Here is a 16,593-nt window from a genome sequence, read left to right as displayed (position 1 = left end):
GCATTAAAATCTGATATACAGTACAGTACTGTATGGTACTTCCTCAGAACTCGAAATGTACGTTTAACTTCTGTAACATTAAAATGTAGCTAATTAGCAAATATAGTGCCTAATACATCTTCACATAACACTACAGATAACACAAAGATTATGCTTGCTTCTCTTATGTACAACATATTCACTTGACTGTTTGTGGGGATTAAATTCTAGAGTTTAGATCCCATTTCTTATCTCACTAGCTATAACCAATTTGAATACTGCTGCCCCCATCCCTGTGCATGGTTTTCATTTGAGTGCCATCATCCTTGTAGTTCCCATTTCAAACAGCCCACTCTGATCTACCTTATAAATATCTCTAAGCATCTTTTATGTTGTGACCATGTTCCCTTTATATCTCAAGTGTTGTGAGATTTAGTTTTTTAAGTCCTTATAGCTCAGGTCCTCCGTCTCAGAAACTAGCCTGGCAGCACATTTCTGGAGAGGATCTTCTCAGTCTTTTAATGTGCCTGAGGAAAACTTCACTCAACACTGTGCAAACTCTGTGTATAATCTCTAGAAAACTCCTATTAATTGCCTGAATGCTACTCTCATATTTGCTAACATTGTATATGCCACTGATATTATGCTATTTGTACAAGCCTCTCTACCAGCTGCTTATATTTTGGTCATTATGGTAGTACTGGCCTCTCTTTTCCCACCATCATGTATGTGTAATTAACCTAACTGTAGATACAGGGGGTAAAGCTATTTATGTCTTCTTGTCCTTAACTAAATTACAGTCTAATTCCAATTTTAAGAAATGCAAAGGCAAGAGATAGAAAAGGGTCACCACAAGTGACAAACCCAAATTATAATGGGGCTTAAGTACAATCAAATTAGTGTTTATTAATTTAAAGAGTTATGTACATGTATTCATATATGGGTCAATGGACTGTAAAGTAAGTCAGGAGAGGAAGACATGCATTATTTGAATGTTTAGTTTCTTAAGCAAATGCATTGAATAAAAAATCTGAAGCTATCTACAATTTCACTACTGTTCTTTATGATACAGCACAAATAAAGATCTAGATTAAAAACATAAAAGAAGAATGGAAGAGTAGTGATATATTACTCTAATACTAAAATTAAACATTGTAATACACAAAGTTATATATGAAAGACAAAGCATTACTTAATGAATTTCAAAGGATAAAAGTGCAGTCCTTTGAAACTTGTAGCAGATACATTTCTAGAGGTCTCAGTAAATCCAAAAACCTTCAATTTTCAGATATAACTTGTATTTCAGTTGCCATCTTTTTAAATACTACTACTACTATTACTACTACTACTACTACTATTTTATTTCTACACATACAAGGTATACAGGCCTAGCTGATCATTCTGGGCAAATTAGGTTAATTTTGTTCCAGGATATGACTAATACCAATCAACTAACACCCAGGTACCTATTTTATTGATAGCTGAACATGGACAGCAGGTGTCTTAAGGAAACATGTCCTAATATTTCCACCCGTACTGGGGATCAACCCCTGGACCTCAGTGAGTGAGCCGAGTGTGCTAGTGATTGAGCTGTAACCTATTTAAGATAAGAGATATTTGGAATTTTAACCCAAAGGGTTGGCCACCCAGGATAACCCAAGAAAGTCAATGTGCCATTGAGGACTGGTTGTCTTATTTCCATTTGGGTTCTTTAATATTGTCCCCCAGAATGCAACCCATACTAGTCTAGTCTACTAACACCTAGGTACCTACTTACTGCTAAGTGAACAGATACAGCAGGTGTATGGAAACATGCCCATCATTTCTACCTATGCTGGGACTGAACCAAGGACACTCAGTGTGTAAGGCGAGTGAATTGCCAACTTTGCCATGGGACACGTAACAGAGTGAAAGATCTGGGCATGAAAAATTCAAAAAAAAAAAAAACTGCACACTGAAAACTGAAAATTTTAGAAATTTCACACGGAAGATCCACAAGAAAAAATCTAAAAATTACAGCCACAAATTTGTGAATTTAAACAATGGGCTGCAAATTTGTATGAATTAATGTGCAGTAGTCTACAAGCCTCCGGATGCAACATCCCAGCAATTCCAGGAACAGCTGTTAAAAATTGACCACTGTCTGGAAAATCTTCCAGCTCCTGCCTCCAGCAGCTTGCTCCTCGGGGATTTCAACTTGAGGCACCTAAAATGGAGGAATATAGCAAATAATGTTGTTGCAGTGGTAACACCAGGAGGCAGCTTTGACAAGAACTCTCTCACACACGAGCTTTTAAATCTTTGCAGAAAATTCAACTTAAACCAGCAAATAACAGTCTACTAGACTGGAGAATACACTAGACCTCATCTTCACTAACAATGATGATCTGATGCGAAATGTCACCATATCAAAAACAATATACTCAGATCACAACATAATCAAGGTTCAGACATGTATGCATGGAGCCCCAGACTGATAAAATGAGATTAGTCACGAGGGAGCCTTCACCAAATTCAACTTCAATAACAAGAACAAAGTGGGACCAAGTAAACCAAGTCCTAAACGATATAAGCTGGGAAGATAGACTAAGCAACACAGACCCCCAACTTATGCATAGAACAGATTAACTCGGTGGCACTCGATGTATGCTCAAGGCATATTCCTTTAAGAAAAAGGGGGAGTAGATGTAAAATAGAAAGAGACAGGCGCTCCCTTTACAGGCAACGGAAAAGAATAACAGCGCGGCTAAAAGAGGCCAATATATCTGAAATGCATAGGGAGTCACTGGTCAGAGAAATAGCAAACATCGAACTTAAGCTAAAGGAATCTTATAGGAGTCAGGAATAACAGGAAGAACTAAAAGCCATAAATGAAATCGAAATAAACCCAAAGTATTTCTTTTCTTATGCCAAATCAAAGTCGAGAAAATGGGTCCTACACAGATGACAGCAAGAAAATGAGTGAGCTACTCAAGTCCCAATATGACTCAGTTTTTAGCAAGCTGCTAACCAAACAGAGTCGAAGATCCAAATGAATTTTTTATGAGAGCCACAGAATTTGGTAAACACAAACCTATCTGATGTTACCCTGACGCCAAATGACTTCGAACAGGCAATAAATGACATGCCCATGCACTCTGCCCCAGGGCCAGACTCATGGAACTCCATGTTCATCAAGAACTGCAAGAAGGGGCTTTTTACCATCCTAAGGAGATGGAGCATGGACACGGGGGTCGTCCCACAGTTACTAAAAACAACAGACATAGCCCCACTCCACAAAGGGGGCAGTAAAGCAATAGCAAAGAACTACAGACTGACAGCACTAATATCCCATATCATAAAAATCTTTGAAAGGATCCTAAGAAGCAAGATCACCACCCATCTAGATACCCATCAATTACACAACCCAGGGCAACATGGGTTTAGAGCAGGTTGCTCCTGTCTGTCCCAACTACTGGATCACTACAAGGTCCTAGTTGCACTAGAAGACAAAAAAGAACGCAGATGTAATATATACAGACTTTGCAAAAGCTTTCGACAAGTGTGACCATGGCGTAATAGCGCACAAAATGCGTGCTAAAGGAATAACAGGAAAAGTTGGTAGATGGATCTACAATTTCCTCACAAACAGAACACAGAGTAGTAGTCAACAGAGTAAAGTCTGAGGCGGCTACAGTGAAAAGCTCTGTTTCACAAGGCACAGTACTCGCTCCCATTTTGTTTCTCATCCTCATATCTGACACAGACAAGTATGTCAGCCACAGCACCATGTCTTCCTTTGCAGATGACACCCAAATCTGCATGACAGTGTCTTCCATTGCAGACACTGCAAGGCTACAGGCAGACATCAACCAAATCTTTCAATGGGCTGCAGAAAACAATATGAATTTCAACGATGAGAAATTTCAATTACTCAGATATGGTAAACATGAGGAATTTAAAACTTCATCAGAGTACAAAACAAATTTCGGCCACAACATAGAGGGAAAACCAACGTCAAAGACCTGTGAGTGATCATGTCGGAGGATCTCACCTTCAAGGACCATAACATTGTAGCAATTGCATCTGCTAGAAAAATGACAGGATGGATAATGAGAACCTTCAAAACTAGGGATGCCAAGCCCATGATGACACTCTTCAGGTCGCTTGTTCTATCTAGGCTGGAATATTGCTGCACAAACAGGACCTTTCAAGGCAGGTGAAATTGCTGACCTAGAAAATGTACAAAGAACCTTCACGGCGTGTATAACGGAGATAAAACACCTCAAGTACTGGGAGCGCTTGAAGTTCCTGAACCTGTACTCCCTGGAATGCAGGCGGGAGAGATACATGATTATATACACCTGGAAAATCCTAGAAGGACTAGTACCAAACTTGCACACGAAAATCACTCACAATGAAAGCAAAAGGCTCGGCAGACGATGCAACATCCCCCCAATGAAAAGCAGGGGTAAGAGATTTCGTTCGGATTTTTAACCCCGTAGGGTTAGCCACCCAGGATAACCCAAGAAAGTCAGTGCGTCATCGAGGACTGTCTAACTTATTTCCATTGGGGTCCTTAATCTTGTCCCCCAGGATGCGACCCACACCAGTCGACTAACACCCAGGTACCTATTTGCTGCTAGGTGAACAGGAAACGTGTCGAAATGTTTCCACCCGCCGGGAATCGAACCCGGGTCCTCCGTGTGTGAAGCGGAAGCTTTAGCCACCAGGCCACCGGGTCACTAGCACTTTACGAGACAATACAATAAGTGTCAGGGGCCCCGAGACTGTTCAACTGCCTCCCAGCATACGTAAGGGGGATTACCAATAGACCCCTGGCAGTCTTCAAGCAGGCACTGGACAAGCACCTAAAGTCGGTTCCTGACCAGCCGGGCTGTGGCTCGTACGTTGGATTGCATGCAGCCAGCAGTAACAGCCTGGTTGATCAGACTGATCCACCAGGAGGCCTGGTCACAGACCGGGCTGCGGGAGCATTGACCCCCGGAACTCTCTCCAGATAAACTCCAGATGTAAAGGCATAATAATATAATTGAAAAAAATTATATCATTAGAAAGGTCTAGCAACATTTGGTGTATATTCATGGGTATGCACTTTAAACCAGTATTGGGTATACAACTCTTGGGGAAAAGGAGGTACAATGGTACCCTGAATTTCGGCCATAATTCGCTCCAGATGACTGTTCAAGTGCCGTTACCGAGCGAATTTGTTCCCATAAGGAATAATGTAAATTAGATTAGCCAGTTTCAGACCCCCCAAAAACACACTTACAAAAATATACTTACGTAATTGTTCAAGTTAGGAGCCGTTCGAAATTCGAGGTACCACTGTAATCAAATGTGATTCAATCATTATTGCAGTATTACATTCATGTCAGTTTAATTTAAATCAAGACGGCTCACCAGCATCAAGGAACGGCTAATAAGGTATAGTCAGAACTTTGTACCGAACAAACTGCACAGGTTAACTACTACACAATCCCCCACAATCTTATTTACATCAGTGACCTCCCAAATGCATCGCTACTCCTTAACCCTTTGACTGTTTCGGTCGTATATATACGTCTTGCGCACCACTGTTTCTGACATATTTATACGCGTAAATTCTGGCGGCTTCAAATCAAGTGGGAGAAAGCTGGTAGGCCCACATGTGAGAGAATGGGTCTGTGTGGTCAGTGTGCACCACAAAAAAAAATCCTGCAGCGCACAGTGTGTAATGAGGAAAAAAAAATCCGACCGTTTTTTGGATTAAAATGCCGACTTTGAGGTGTATTTTCGTATAGTATTTATTGTTGTACTCGTTTTTATGGTCTCAGGAGATAACATATTACAGAAATAGAGATGATTTAGATTACTTTCACAATGAAAATGACCTTGAAATTGAGCTCAAAGTAGCGGAAATGTTCGATTTTTACCAATGTTCAGGAGTCGGCAAATCACACCACACGTCCAATACACTTCAACTGGGGAGTCTAATATTCTTTCACTAGTGCACTGATATTATTTATACCATTTTTACAATAATCCAGTAGTCTGCATAACAGTAAATTTTGTATTTTTTTGTATGAATAAAAAATCAAAATAGAAAGCAATAGTAATATAAGAGGGGCCTAGAGACGTGACTAATGAACAGAGGATGTGTTATTTTAGTGCCAAGAATGTCTACACTGTTTATTCTGGACCCTATTTTGAAATTGGCATCTTTTTTAATTTGCGTGAAATTGGACAAACTGCCAATTTCTGACCACTTTATTGGGTAGTTCAAATCAGTAAATGGGCAGTTTCTTGTACTCAACTGATAGAAAAAAATGGAGTTCTAAAGAAATAGCTATGAGTTTGGTCAACTGGAACAATGAAATTGGCCAAAAACAGGGCTCAAAGTCGGCGAAATCGCTGATGCATATATGTCGCCAAGACCACTAACTTTGCGGGAGCGTAATTCCGTGAGTTTTTGACCAAATTTCGTACTTTTGGTGTCATTACCATCGGGAAAAAATTCTCTATCATTTCATAAAATAATTTGTTTTTTCCAAAAATTTATCGACTTAGAATGAGTTTCAGAAAGGGGCCTGCGACAGTCAAAGGGTTAAACCAGTGCTATTCACAGATGACACCACTTACGTCTTTCCCACCCAAACTCGGCTATACGTACTTAGTAACACTGTAAACAGTGAACTACATAAAATATCAAACTGGATGATGACCAACAAACTTACTCTCAATATAGACAAAACCTACTTCATGCTTTTTGGAAACAGAGCATTAAATATCCAGCTAAACATATCAATAAATGGTTCACCCATTACAAGACACACTGAGAGCAAATTTCTAGGTTTCCACCTTGACTGTAATCTTAAATTTCAGACCCACATCCAGCATATAACTAGGAAAGTTTCCAAAACAATAGGTATCCTTTCCAAGATATCATACTATGTATCCCAAAGGGCACTCCTTACTTTATATCACTCTCTAATATACCCTTACCTCACTATGGTATTTTTGATTGGGGATCTACCACAGCCAGTCTAGTACCGAACTTGCACACGAAAATCACTCACTACGAAAGCAAAAGACTTGGCAGACGATGCACCATCCCCCCAATGAAAAGCAGGGGTGTCACTAGCACGTTAAGAGACCATACAATAAGTGTCAGGGGCCCGAGACTGTTCAACTGCCTCCCAGCACACATAAGGGGGATTACCAACAGACCCCTGGCAGTCTTCAAGCTGGCACTGGACAAGCACCTAAAGTCAGTTCCTGATCAGCCGGGCTGTGGCTCGTACGTTGGTTTGCGTGCAGCCAGCAGCAACAGCCTGGTTGATCAGGCGCTGATCCACCAGGAGGCCTGGTCACAGACCGGGCCGCGGGGGCGTTGACCCCCGAAACTCTCTCCAGGTAAACTCCAGGTAAACCTTTAATAACCCAACAAAAAGCAGGGGTGCAGATGATCACAAACTCCTTCGCTAGACAACACACACCACCACTCTTCAGAAGCTTGAACTTACTTAATATACAGAATATACATACATATTATTGTGCCTACTGTATATACAGAACATTAAACTCCAATATCAACCCTCCACTCATACTTCTCCTAGACAGCTTCAACAGAACACACAGGCAAAGAATGAGGCACAAAACACTTTTTGACATCCCTCGTGTCTGTCTCACACTATACAAAAATGCAATACACATAAAGGGCCTAAGACCTGGAAAACTGCTCAAAACAGCAAGAGGTCCCTTGCCCACAAATCAATTTAGGACTATACTCAAAAATCATCTCATCTCTCAATAACTACCATACCCACACTCTGCTAAACTAACCAAATTTAAAGCAACTCTCCCAAATATTTTATTATCCCTTAACTATTAAACCATTACTACAAACTTAAAAATGCTTGTATCATTAATTGTACTACCTCATATAAATAATAGAGTAAAATATTGAATATCTGTATTCTACCACTCTTCACCTGTCTAGACTTAAGTAGTCCGTAAGTACATGTATTAGGTTAAGTCTACCCGAAATGCTTCAGCATGATAGTGGGTTTCTTTGTACCAATCAAATTATGAAATGTAAAGACACATTGTAACCTTATACCTCTGATATACCTTTGAAGAGTTTCAAGAGCTTGACTACTCAACCTAATCAACCAGGCTGTTGCTGCTGGAGGCCCACTGCCCCACATATCCATCACAGCCTGGTTGATCTGGCACCTGGTTAGCAAAGAAATTAAATTTTGATTTTGATTTGATTCTGATTTTATGGATGGGGCTGGTTTATTGAAATGAGCTGAGGTAGGATAACAGCTCTTAGCCTGTAAAAGTGTAAAAGAAAAAAAAGAAAAGGTGGAACCTCGGTACTCAAACAGCTCCATACTCAAACAATTTGGTATTTGAATGCTTTGTTCAGTAAACAAATCGCTTGGTAGTTGACCGTTTGCTCAGCACTCAACCAAACAAACACGACCTGCCAGAACTTTGCTGTCAACTATTTCGTGTTTGCATTTTTTCGTGCTTTTTATATTATTTGTATAAACAAGACACCAGGGGGCCTGTGAGAATTAGTGATAACAGCCAACCAAAAGGAAAATTGGTTGGGAAAAATTTGTTCTGTACTTGAAGAGATTGGCACTCGAACAGCCTTCTGGAACCAATTACGTTCATGTGCCGAGGTTCCACTGTATGTATACACAGTATGAAGTATGTGACAAAAATCCCTTGGGTACTGCTATCCCTAGAGCAAATCACACAAGAGCCTAACAAGCACCCAGATGTCAATTTTCTGTCTAGACTTAAGTAGTCTATAAGTATTAGGTTAAGTCTACCCGAAATGCCTTGGCATGATAGTGGCTTTCTTTGCTTCAATCATATTATGATATGTAAACACAGACACTGTAACCTTAGCAAAGAAATAAATATTTTATTTATTTTGTTTAAAGAGACATACTACAGTACTATGTCCTTTAACTGCATTATATTTCACATATGGCTGACAACTGAAAGTACCATGGTTGACTCCTGTGAGAGGTAGAGCATAGGGTAAGTCTCCTAATATGTGCTGCCCTTTCTACATGGCAATAAATGAATACCTAAGCATTAGTCCGCTTGGTAGTCACAATCTAGATTCTAGAGAAAGACCTAATGACAACAGAAATCTACCCCCACAGATTGACTTTCTTGTGCTATTAACCCTTTGAGGGTCGACAGGCCCTCCCCGAGACTTGTTCTCAGGGTCGGCCAAATGTCCCCAGAAAAAAAAATTATTTTTCTTATGAAAAGATAGAGAATCTTTTCCCGATCATAATGACACAAAACGTAGGAAATTTGATTGAAAACTTACGGAATTATGCTCTCACGAAGTTAGCGGTCTCGACGATGTTTACGCATCGCTGATTTTGCCCACTTTGAGCCCTATTTTCGGCCAATTCCAATGTACTAGGCGACAAAAATCATAACTATTTCAATAGAACTCCATTTTTTCTATCGAATGAGTTCAAGAAACCACCCATTTACCAATTTCAACTATCCAATAAAGTGGTCGGTTAAACAATTTTGCCAATTTCACACAAATTTCAAAAGATGCCAGTTTCCGAATAGGGTCCAGAATAAACAAGAAATACATTCCTGGCACTAAAATAACAAGTTCTCTGTTCGTTAGTCACATCTCCAGGCCCCTCTTATATTTCTTTGGCTTTCCACTTTGAATTTTTATTCTTACAAAAAAATAGAAGATTTACTGTTATGCAGACTACTGCATTAGTGTAGAAATGGTATAAATAATATCAGCGCACTTGTGAAAGAATATTAGACTCACCAGTTGATGTGTATTGGACGTTTGGCATGATTTGTTTACTTTTGAACTTAGATAAAAATCGAACATTTTGGCTACTTTGCACTCAATTTCAAGGTACTTTTCATTGTAAAACCAGTCAAAAATCATCTCAATTTCTGTAATATGTCTTCCATTTATAAAACGAGACCAAGAAAACTAGAATACAACAATAAATACCATACGAAAATACAGTGCAAAGTCGCTGTTTTATTCCAAAAACACGGTCAAAGTTTTTTTTTTTCCCATCATGCACTGTGTGCTGCAGGATTTTTTTATACTGTGCACAGTGACCACATAGACCCATTCTTTCATATGTAGGCCTACCAGCTTTCTCACTAGATTTGAGGGCACTAGAATTTAGGCGTACTAGTACGTGAAAAACCCTGGGTCGTAAGCCGTACTAGTACGGCTGAAACCCTCAAAGGGTTAACCCTCTAGGGTAATCCAAATAAAGCTTGTTGCCATTCTTATCAATTATATATTTTTTATTTTAATCAGAAGCAAGTGTAAACCTGTAGAGGGCCACACAGCACCTGAGGAATGGAAAGCACTCAGGTTTGATCCAAGGAAGGGGAGAATAAGACCAGTTTCTTGGCTCAAGAGCCCCTCAACAGTATCTTCATTACAATATTACATATCTTACACACTAAGCATGGTATGTCTTACATTTAGATATAGTACAATGTTCAATACATTTATTTTCCATACTGTTAGGAAAGATGTGCATAATTAAGGGCTGTACCTTGTCAGATGCTGTACCTTGTCAGATACTGTACACTGCTAACCTACTATTTTAACTAATATATCTCCTTCAGAAATTAAATCACCTTGCCAACAGAGTGGTGCTCATGTTTCAAAGGTATAGTACCTTGAACCAGGTGGAAACATTGGGCATCTTTCTTTACACCTGCTGTCCCTGGTCACCCAGCAGGATTTATGTTTCTTAATGATGGGGAAGTGCTAAACCTTTAGCAATCATAAAAAAAACCTGGGGAATGGGAAGATGATTATTTTGCTCAGATTAACTAATGTTAGCAATACAGGATAAACCAATCAATTCTGGTTGCCATCGAGAGCAGTCTTATTTTCATCGGGGTCCTTTAAACCTCTCCCTCAGGATACAACCCACACTAGTTGCCTAACACCCGGTGACCTGGTGGCTAAAGATCCCGCTTCACACACGGAGGGCCCGGGTTCGATTCCCGGCGGGTGGAAACATTTCGACACGTTTCCTTACACCTGTTGTCCTGTTCACCTAGCAGCAAATAGGTACCTGGGTGTTAGTCGACTGGTGTGGGTCGCATCCTGGGGGACAAGATTAAGGACCCCAATGGAAATAAGTTAGACAGTCCTCGATGACGCACTGACTTTCTTGGGTTATCCTGGGTGGCTAACCCCCAGGGGTTAAAAGTCCGAACGAAATCTTATCTTATCTTATCTAACATAGAGGTACCTACTTCCTTCTAGGTAAACATGGGAAGTTATAAGGAAACATGCCCAAAATTTCTACTTATCCTGGGGATCTAACCCTGGTCCCTCAGTGTGAGCCAAGGCAGCTACCAACCGGGCCACAAGGATTCAGGGTTTGATCCAACAAGGGGAGATCTTAATCCAGTTCCTTGGACTAAGAGCCCTTTACTGGCATCAAAAGACTACAGTAAGTAGGTATTACAGTAGATGAGAGGAAGCAGTGACTGGTCACAACACAGCCAGCGGTGACTGGTCACAACACAGCCAGCGGTGACTGGTCACAACACAGCCAGCGGTGACTGGTCACAACACAGCCAGCGGTGACTGGTCACAACACAGCCAGCGGTGACTGGTCACAACACAGCCAGCGGTGACTGGTCACAACACAGCCAGCGGTGACTGGTCACAACACAGCCAGCAGTGACTGGTCACAACACAGCCAGCAGTGACTGGTCACAGCACAGCCAGCAGTGACTGGTCACAACACAGCCAGCAGTGACTGGTCACAACACAGCCAGCAGTGACTGGTCACACTGGTCACAACACAGCCAGCAGTGACTGGTCACAACACAGCCAGCAGTGACTGGTCACAACACAGCCAGCAGTGACTGGTCACAACACAGCCAGCAGTGACTGGTCACAACACAGCCAGCAGTGACTGGTCACAACACAGCCAGCAGTGACTGGTCACAACACAGCCAGCAGTGACTGGTCACAACACAGCCAGCAGTGACTGGTCACAACACAGCCAGCAGTGACTGGTCACAACACAGCCAGCAGTGACTGGTCACAACACAGCCAGCAGTGACTGGTCACAACACAACCAGTGATAAAGCATCATAGTAGATGAGAGGAAGCACAGTGTCTGGTGACAACACAACGGTAGGTGGGTAGGTGTTTGCCTACTGCTGTGGGTGGCATCCCAAGGGGAGGGAGGGATGAAAATAGAAATTAACCACACTGACTGGCTTTCTCTGGTTAATAATCAGGAAAATAAATCATAGGAATGAGCACTGCACGAGGCCTAATGACCAATGCATGGCAAGTTCAGCTCACAATCACTCAAGTACCCATCTAACTTTATTTCAAACAACCCAAAGTTCTCAGTACAATGAAGCTACCTGGAGTTTGCTCCACTCATCCACAACTCTGCATGCTACTTGGAGTATATCTGGAGAGGGTTCTGGGGGCCAAGGCTCCTGCAGCTCAGTCTGAGACCAGGCCTCGTGGTGGATCAGGGTCTGATCAACCAGGCTGTTACTGCTGGCCACACACAGACGTACGAACCACAGCCCGGCTGGTCAGGTACTGACTTTAGGTGCCTGTCCAGTGCCTTCTTGAAGATAGCCAGGGGTCTATTGGTAATTCTCCTTATGTATGCTGGGAGGCAGTTGAACAGTCTTGGGCCCCTGACACTTACTGTGTTGACTCTCAGTGTACTCGTGGTGCCCCTACTTTTCATTAGGAGAATGTTGCATCTTCCTGTGAAAGCAAAAGTCTCGGGAGTGATTTTCATGTGCAAGTTTGGTACTAATCCCTCCAGGATTTTCCAAGTGTATAATATCATGTATCTCTCTCACCTGCATTCCAGGGAATATAAATCAAAGGACTTCAACTGTTCCCAGTAATTTAGGAGCCTTATCGTACTTGTGTGTGCCGTGAACGCACTTTGTACACTCTCCAGGTCAGCAAACCAGTACTTCCCCACAGTTTTTCTACTAGGCCCGTGGTCTGGTAGGCAACACACTCGCTTCACACACTGAGTATCCATGGTTCAATCCCCAGCAAGGGTGAAAATACTGGGAGTGTTTCCTTACACCTGCTGTCTCATTCAACTAGCAAGCAAGTAGGTACCTGGGTGTTAGTCGACTGGTGTGGGTCGCATCCTGGAGGACAATACTGAAGGACCACAATGGAAATAAAACAAGACGGTTCTCGATGAAGCATCGACTTTCTTGGGTTCTCCTAGGTGGCTAACCCAGGATAACCCCAGAGCATTTTTAAATGTAAATTTAAATAATTTTCATGTTTAATGGGAAGTGGCCTGGTGGGCTAACCCTCAGGGGTTAAAAATCCGAATGAAATCTTAAGTGATAACCACATATGCCATATAGTGCTGGATGATGAGATATGGGGGAAATCAGGTTTGACAAGCTCAAATTCCCTGGATCAAGAGTCCTTCACCGGTGTCATGGCACCTCCCTGGACGAGTCCAATGGAAATAAGTCACTTTCCTTAACTTTTATGGGTTATTGTTGGTAATTTACACATATTACAAAGTCACTTTGACTTTTATGGGTTACTGTTGGCAATTTGCACATGTTAATATGTAAAACAATCGTAACCATCCAAAAATTGCGTAATATACCTAAAATAAACTTATAGTCATCATAAGAGTATTTAATGGCTGTCAAGGATAAATTATATCCGGCTGAAATCCTGTGTGCCTTTTCTTACTTCATATCCCATACATTATAATTAATTCTAGCACATACATAACAGAAAAAAACAAAATTGTACATAATAACTCAGATAATGGCCCTTAGTAACCACTTCCCCAAAGTAAAATGGATGACTATACATACATCCCCACACATATTCACAAAACTTTGCATGAGCTTGTAAGAAAAAAGCATGATGAAGGCTTCTGTATGATGGTGGAAAGCTGTCAGTGAATATGAAGTGAAAGAGAGTATTATAAAACTCACCTGTACGTCAAGTATCTCAACCATCACTACTGTGCTGCTCTCAACCAGCTGCGCTACTTCCCTCTCATGTACCAGCCACTCTCTCACTTATTTCACCTTATAAATCACAATATTTCAACTATTTACTCTATTTAAACAACTTGATCTGTGCTATGTATAATATATAGTATAAATAATTGATTAAGATGGTTATTCAGTGTTTTAAAAAAATAGTTTATGTAAGCCAGAAATAGTCTAAAATGTGCAAGATGTAGTTGCCACTCAGACATTCCTGTCACCCATTGATGGTAATTTATAAATATATATATGACTGAATCGTGAGAGTCATGGTGACTAGGCACCGGCAGGCTCTGCATGTATTTATTTATCCTCATAAGTGACCAGGCAGGTTTTTTTTTTCCTCGAAACTCCAATAAGTCACGTTGACTTTCTTGGGTTATCCTAGGTAATTTATACACATGTTGCTATGTATGGTAATTGTTGTTACTTTTATTTTGGTTATGTAACTGTAATCTTTTGATTACCGCCCACATAAGTATCAAGTTTATTCTCTATAAAGATTACAATGTTGGATTTACATATTATAGGATATTGTGTGGTTTACATATTATATACAACTAATTACAGAGCCACTATCACACCTAGTATGACTAGGCATTTCGGGCAGGCTAAGATTAATTCAAAATTCTATATTGGTATAGATTATGGAGCATATTGTTGTTAAGGCTAACTAACTGCATTACAGTTAGTCAATTTAATAATGTGAATGGATTCTACTGAAGCTCCTTACTGGAGTATCACAAGCAAACTTATGACTAGTTAAGATTTCTTAGGTAATAGTTTCATTACATATTTCTATGTTCATAGTCAGTTGTGCGAGTGTAAGTGTGAATTGTGGGGAATCACAGATATCGAGGGCAGGTCTAGGTTGTTTTTTATGTGTGTATGATACAAGAGAATAGGTGGTTGTCATGTAGTTAGGTGACGGCAGGGTGTGTCAGGGAGATAAGATGTTTTGTAACGGTAGTTTTGAAAGTGATGGTTGTGTCTGCAGTTCTACAGTTTTCAGGTAGGGTGTTCCAGATTTTAGGGCCTTTTATGTATATTGAATTTCTGTAGAGGTTTAGCCGGCCACGGGGAATGTCATAGAGATGTTTGTGTCTGGTGTTATGCCTGTGGGTCCTGTCATAACTATCAAGAAAGTGTTTAAAGTCAGGGTTAATATTGGAATTTAAGGGTTCTGTAAATGTAGGTTGCACAGTAGTGTGGATGTTCTGTTTACCTGGAGAGAGTTCCGGGGGTCAACGCCCCCGCGGCCCGGTCTGTGACCAGGCCTCCTGGTGGATCAGAGCCTGATCAACCAGGCTGTTGCTGCTGGCTGCACGCAAACCAACGTACGAGCCACAGCCCGGCTGATCAGGAACTGACTTTAGGTGCTTGTCCAGTGCCAGCTTGAAGACTGCCAGGGGTCTGTTGGTAATCCCCCTTATGTGTGCTGGGAGGCAGTTGAACAGTCTCGGGCCCCTGACACTTATTGTATGGTCTCTTAACGTGCTAGTGACACCCCTGCTTTTCATTGGGGGGATGGTGCATCGTCTGCCATGTCTTTTGCTTTCGTAGTGAGTGATTTTCGTGTGCAAGTTCGGTACTAGTCCCTCTAGGATTTTCCAGGTGTATATAATCATGTATCTCTCCCTCCTGCGTTCCAGGGAATACAGGTTTAGGAACCTCAAGCGCTCCCAGTAATTGAGGTGTTTTATCTCCGTTATGCGCGCCGTGAAAGTTCTCTGTACATTTTCTAGGTCGGCAATTTCACCTGCCTTGAAAGGTGCTGTTAGTGTGCAGCAATATTCCAGCCTAGATAGAACAAGTGACCTGAAGAGTGTCATCATGGGCTTGGCCTCCCTAGTTTTGAAGGCTCTCATTATCCATCCTGTCATTTTTTCTAGCAGATGCGATTGATACAATGTTATGGTCCTTGAAGGTGAGATCCTCCGACATGATCACTCCCAGGTCTTTGACGTTGGTGTTTCGCTCTATTTTGTGGCCAGAATTTGTTTTGTACTCTGATGAAGATTTAATTTCCTCATGTTTACCATATCTGAGTAATTGAAATTTCTCATCGTTGAACTTCATATTGTTTTCTGCAGCCCACTGAAAGATTTGGTTGATGTCCGCCTGGAGCCTTGCAGTGTCTGCAATGGAAGACACTGTCATGCAGATTCGGGTGTCATCTGCAAAGGAAGACACCGTGCTGTGGCTGACATCCTTGTCTATGTCGGATATGAGGATGAGGAACAAGATGGGAGTGAGTACTGTGCCTTGTGGAACAGAGCTTTTCACCGTAGCTACCTCGGACTTTACTCTGTTGACGACTACTCTCTGTGTTCTGTTAGTGAGGAAATTATAGATCCATCGACCGACTTTTCCTGTTATTCCTTTAGCACGCATTTTGTGCGCTATTACGCCATGGTCACACTTGTCGAAGGCTTTTGCAAAGTCTGTATATATTACATCTGCATTCTTTTTGTCTTCTAGTGCATTTAGGACCTTGTCGTAGTGATCCAATAGTTGAGACAGACAGGAGCGACCTGTTCTAAA

The 16,593-nt window shown here is 41.3% G+C and overlaps 1 protein-coding gene across 3 annotated transcripts in view; it reads right to left on the bottom strand.

The window, feature by feature from the left end:
- Nucleotides 1–14,127, bottom strand: part of LOC128698762 (NADH-cytochrome b5 reductase 3) — a 54,949-nt gene extending 40,822 nt beyond the window's left edge. The window contains exon 1 of one of the 3 annotated variants that reach the window (XM_053791126.2): nt 13,993–14,127. In XM_053791126.2, coding sequence (XP_053647101.1) covers nt 13,993–14,016 — 24 coding nt within the window. In that variant the 5' untranslated portion in view covers nt 14,017–14,127. Of the gene's footprint in view, nt 1–13,869; nt 13,897–13,992 lie in introns of those variants that run through there. The other 2 variants (XM_053791127.2, XM_070097693.1) reach the window with 2 other exon arrangements.
- Between the last annotated feature and the right edge of the window lie 2,466 nt (nt 14,128–16,593).

This window comes from Cherax quadricarinatus, chromosome 59 (assembly GCF_038502225.1).
Source record: "Cherax quadricarinatus isolate ZL_2023a chromosome 59, ASM3850222v1, whole genome shotgun sequence".
Taxonomy (NCBI): domain Eukaryota; kingdom Metazoa; phylum Arthropoda; class Malacostraca; order Decapoda; family Parastacidae; genus Cherax; species Cherax quadricarinatus.
This window is presented reverse-complemented; position numbering and strand designations above follow the sequence as displayed.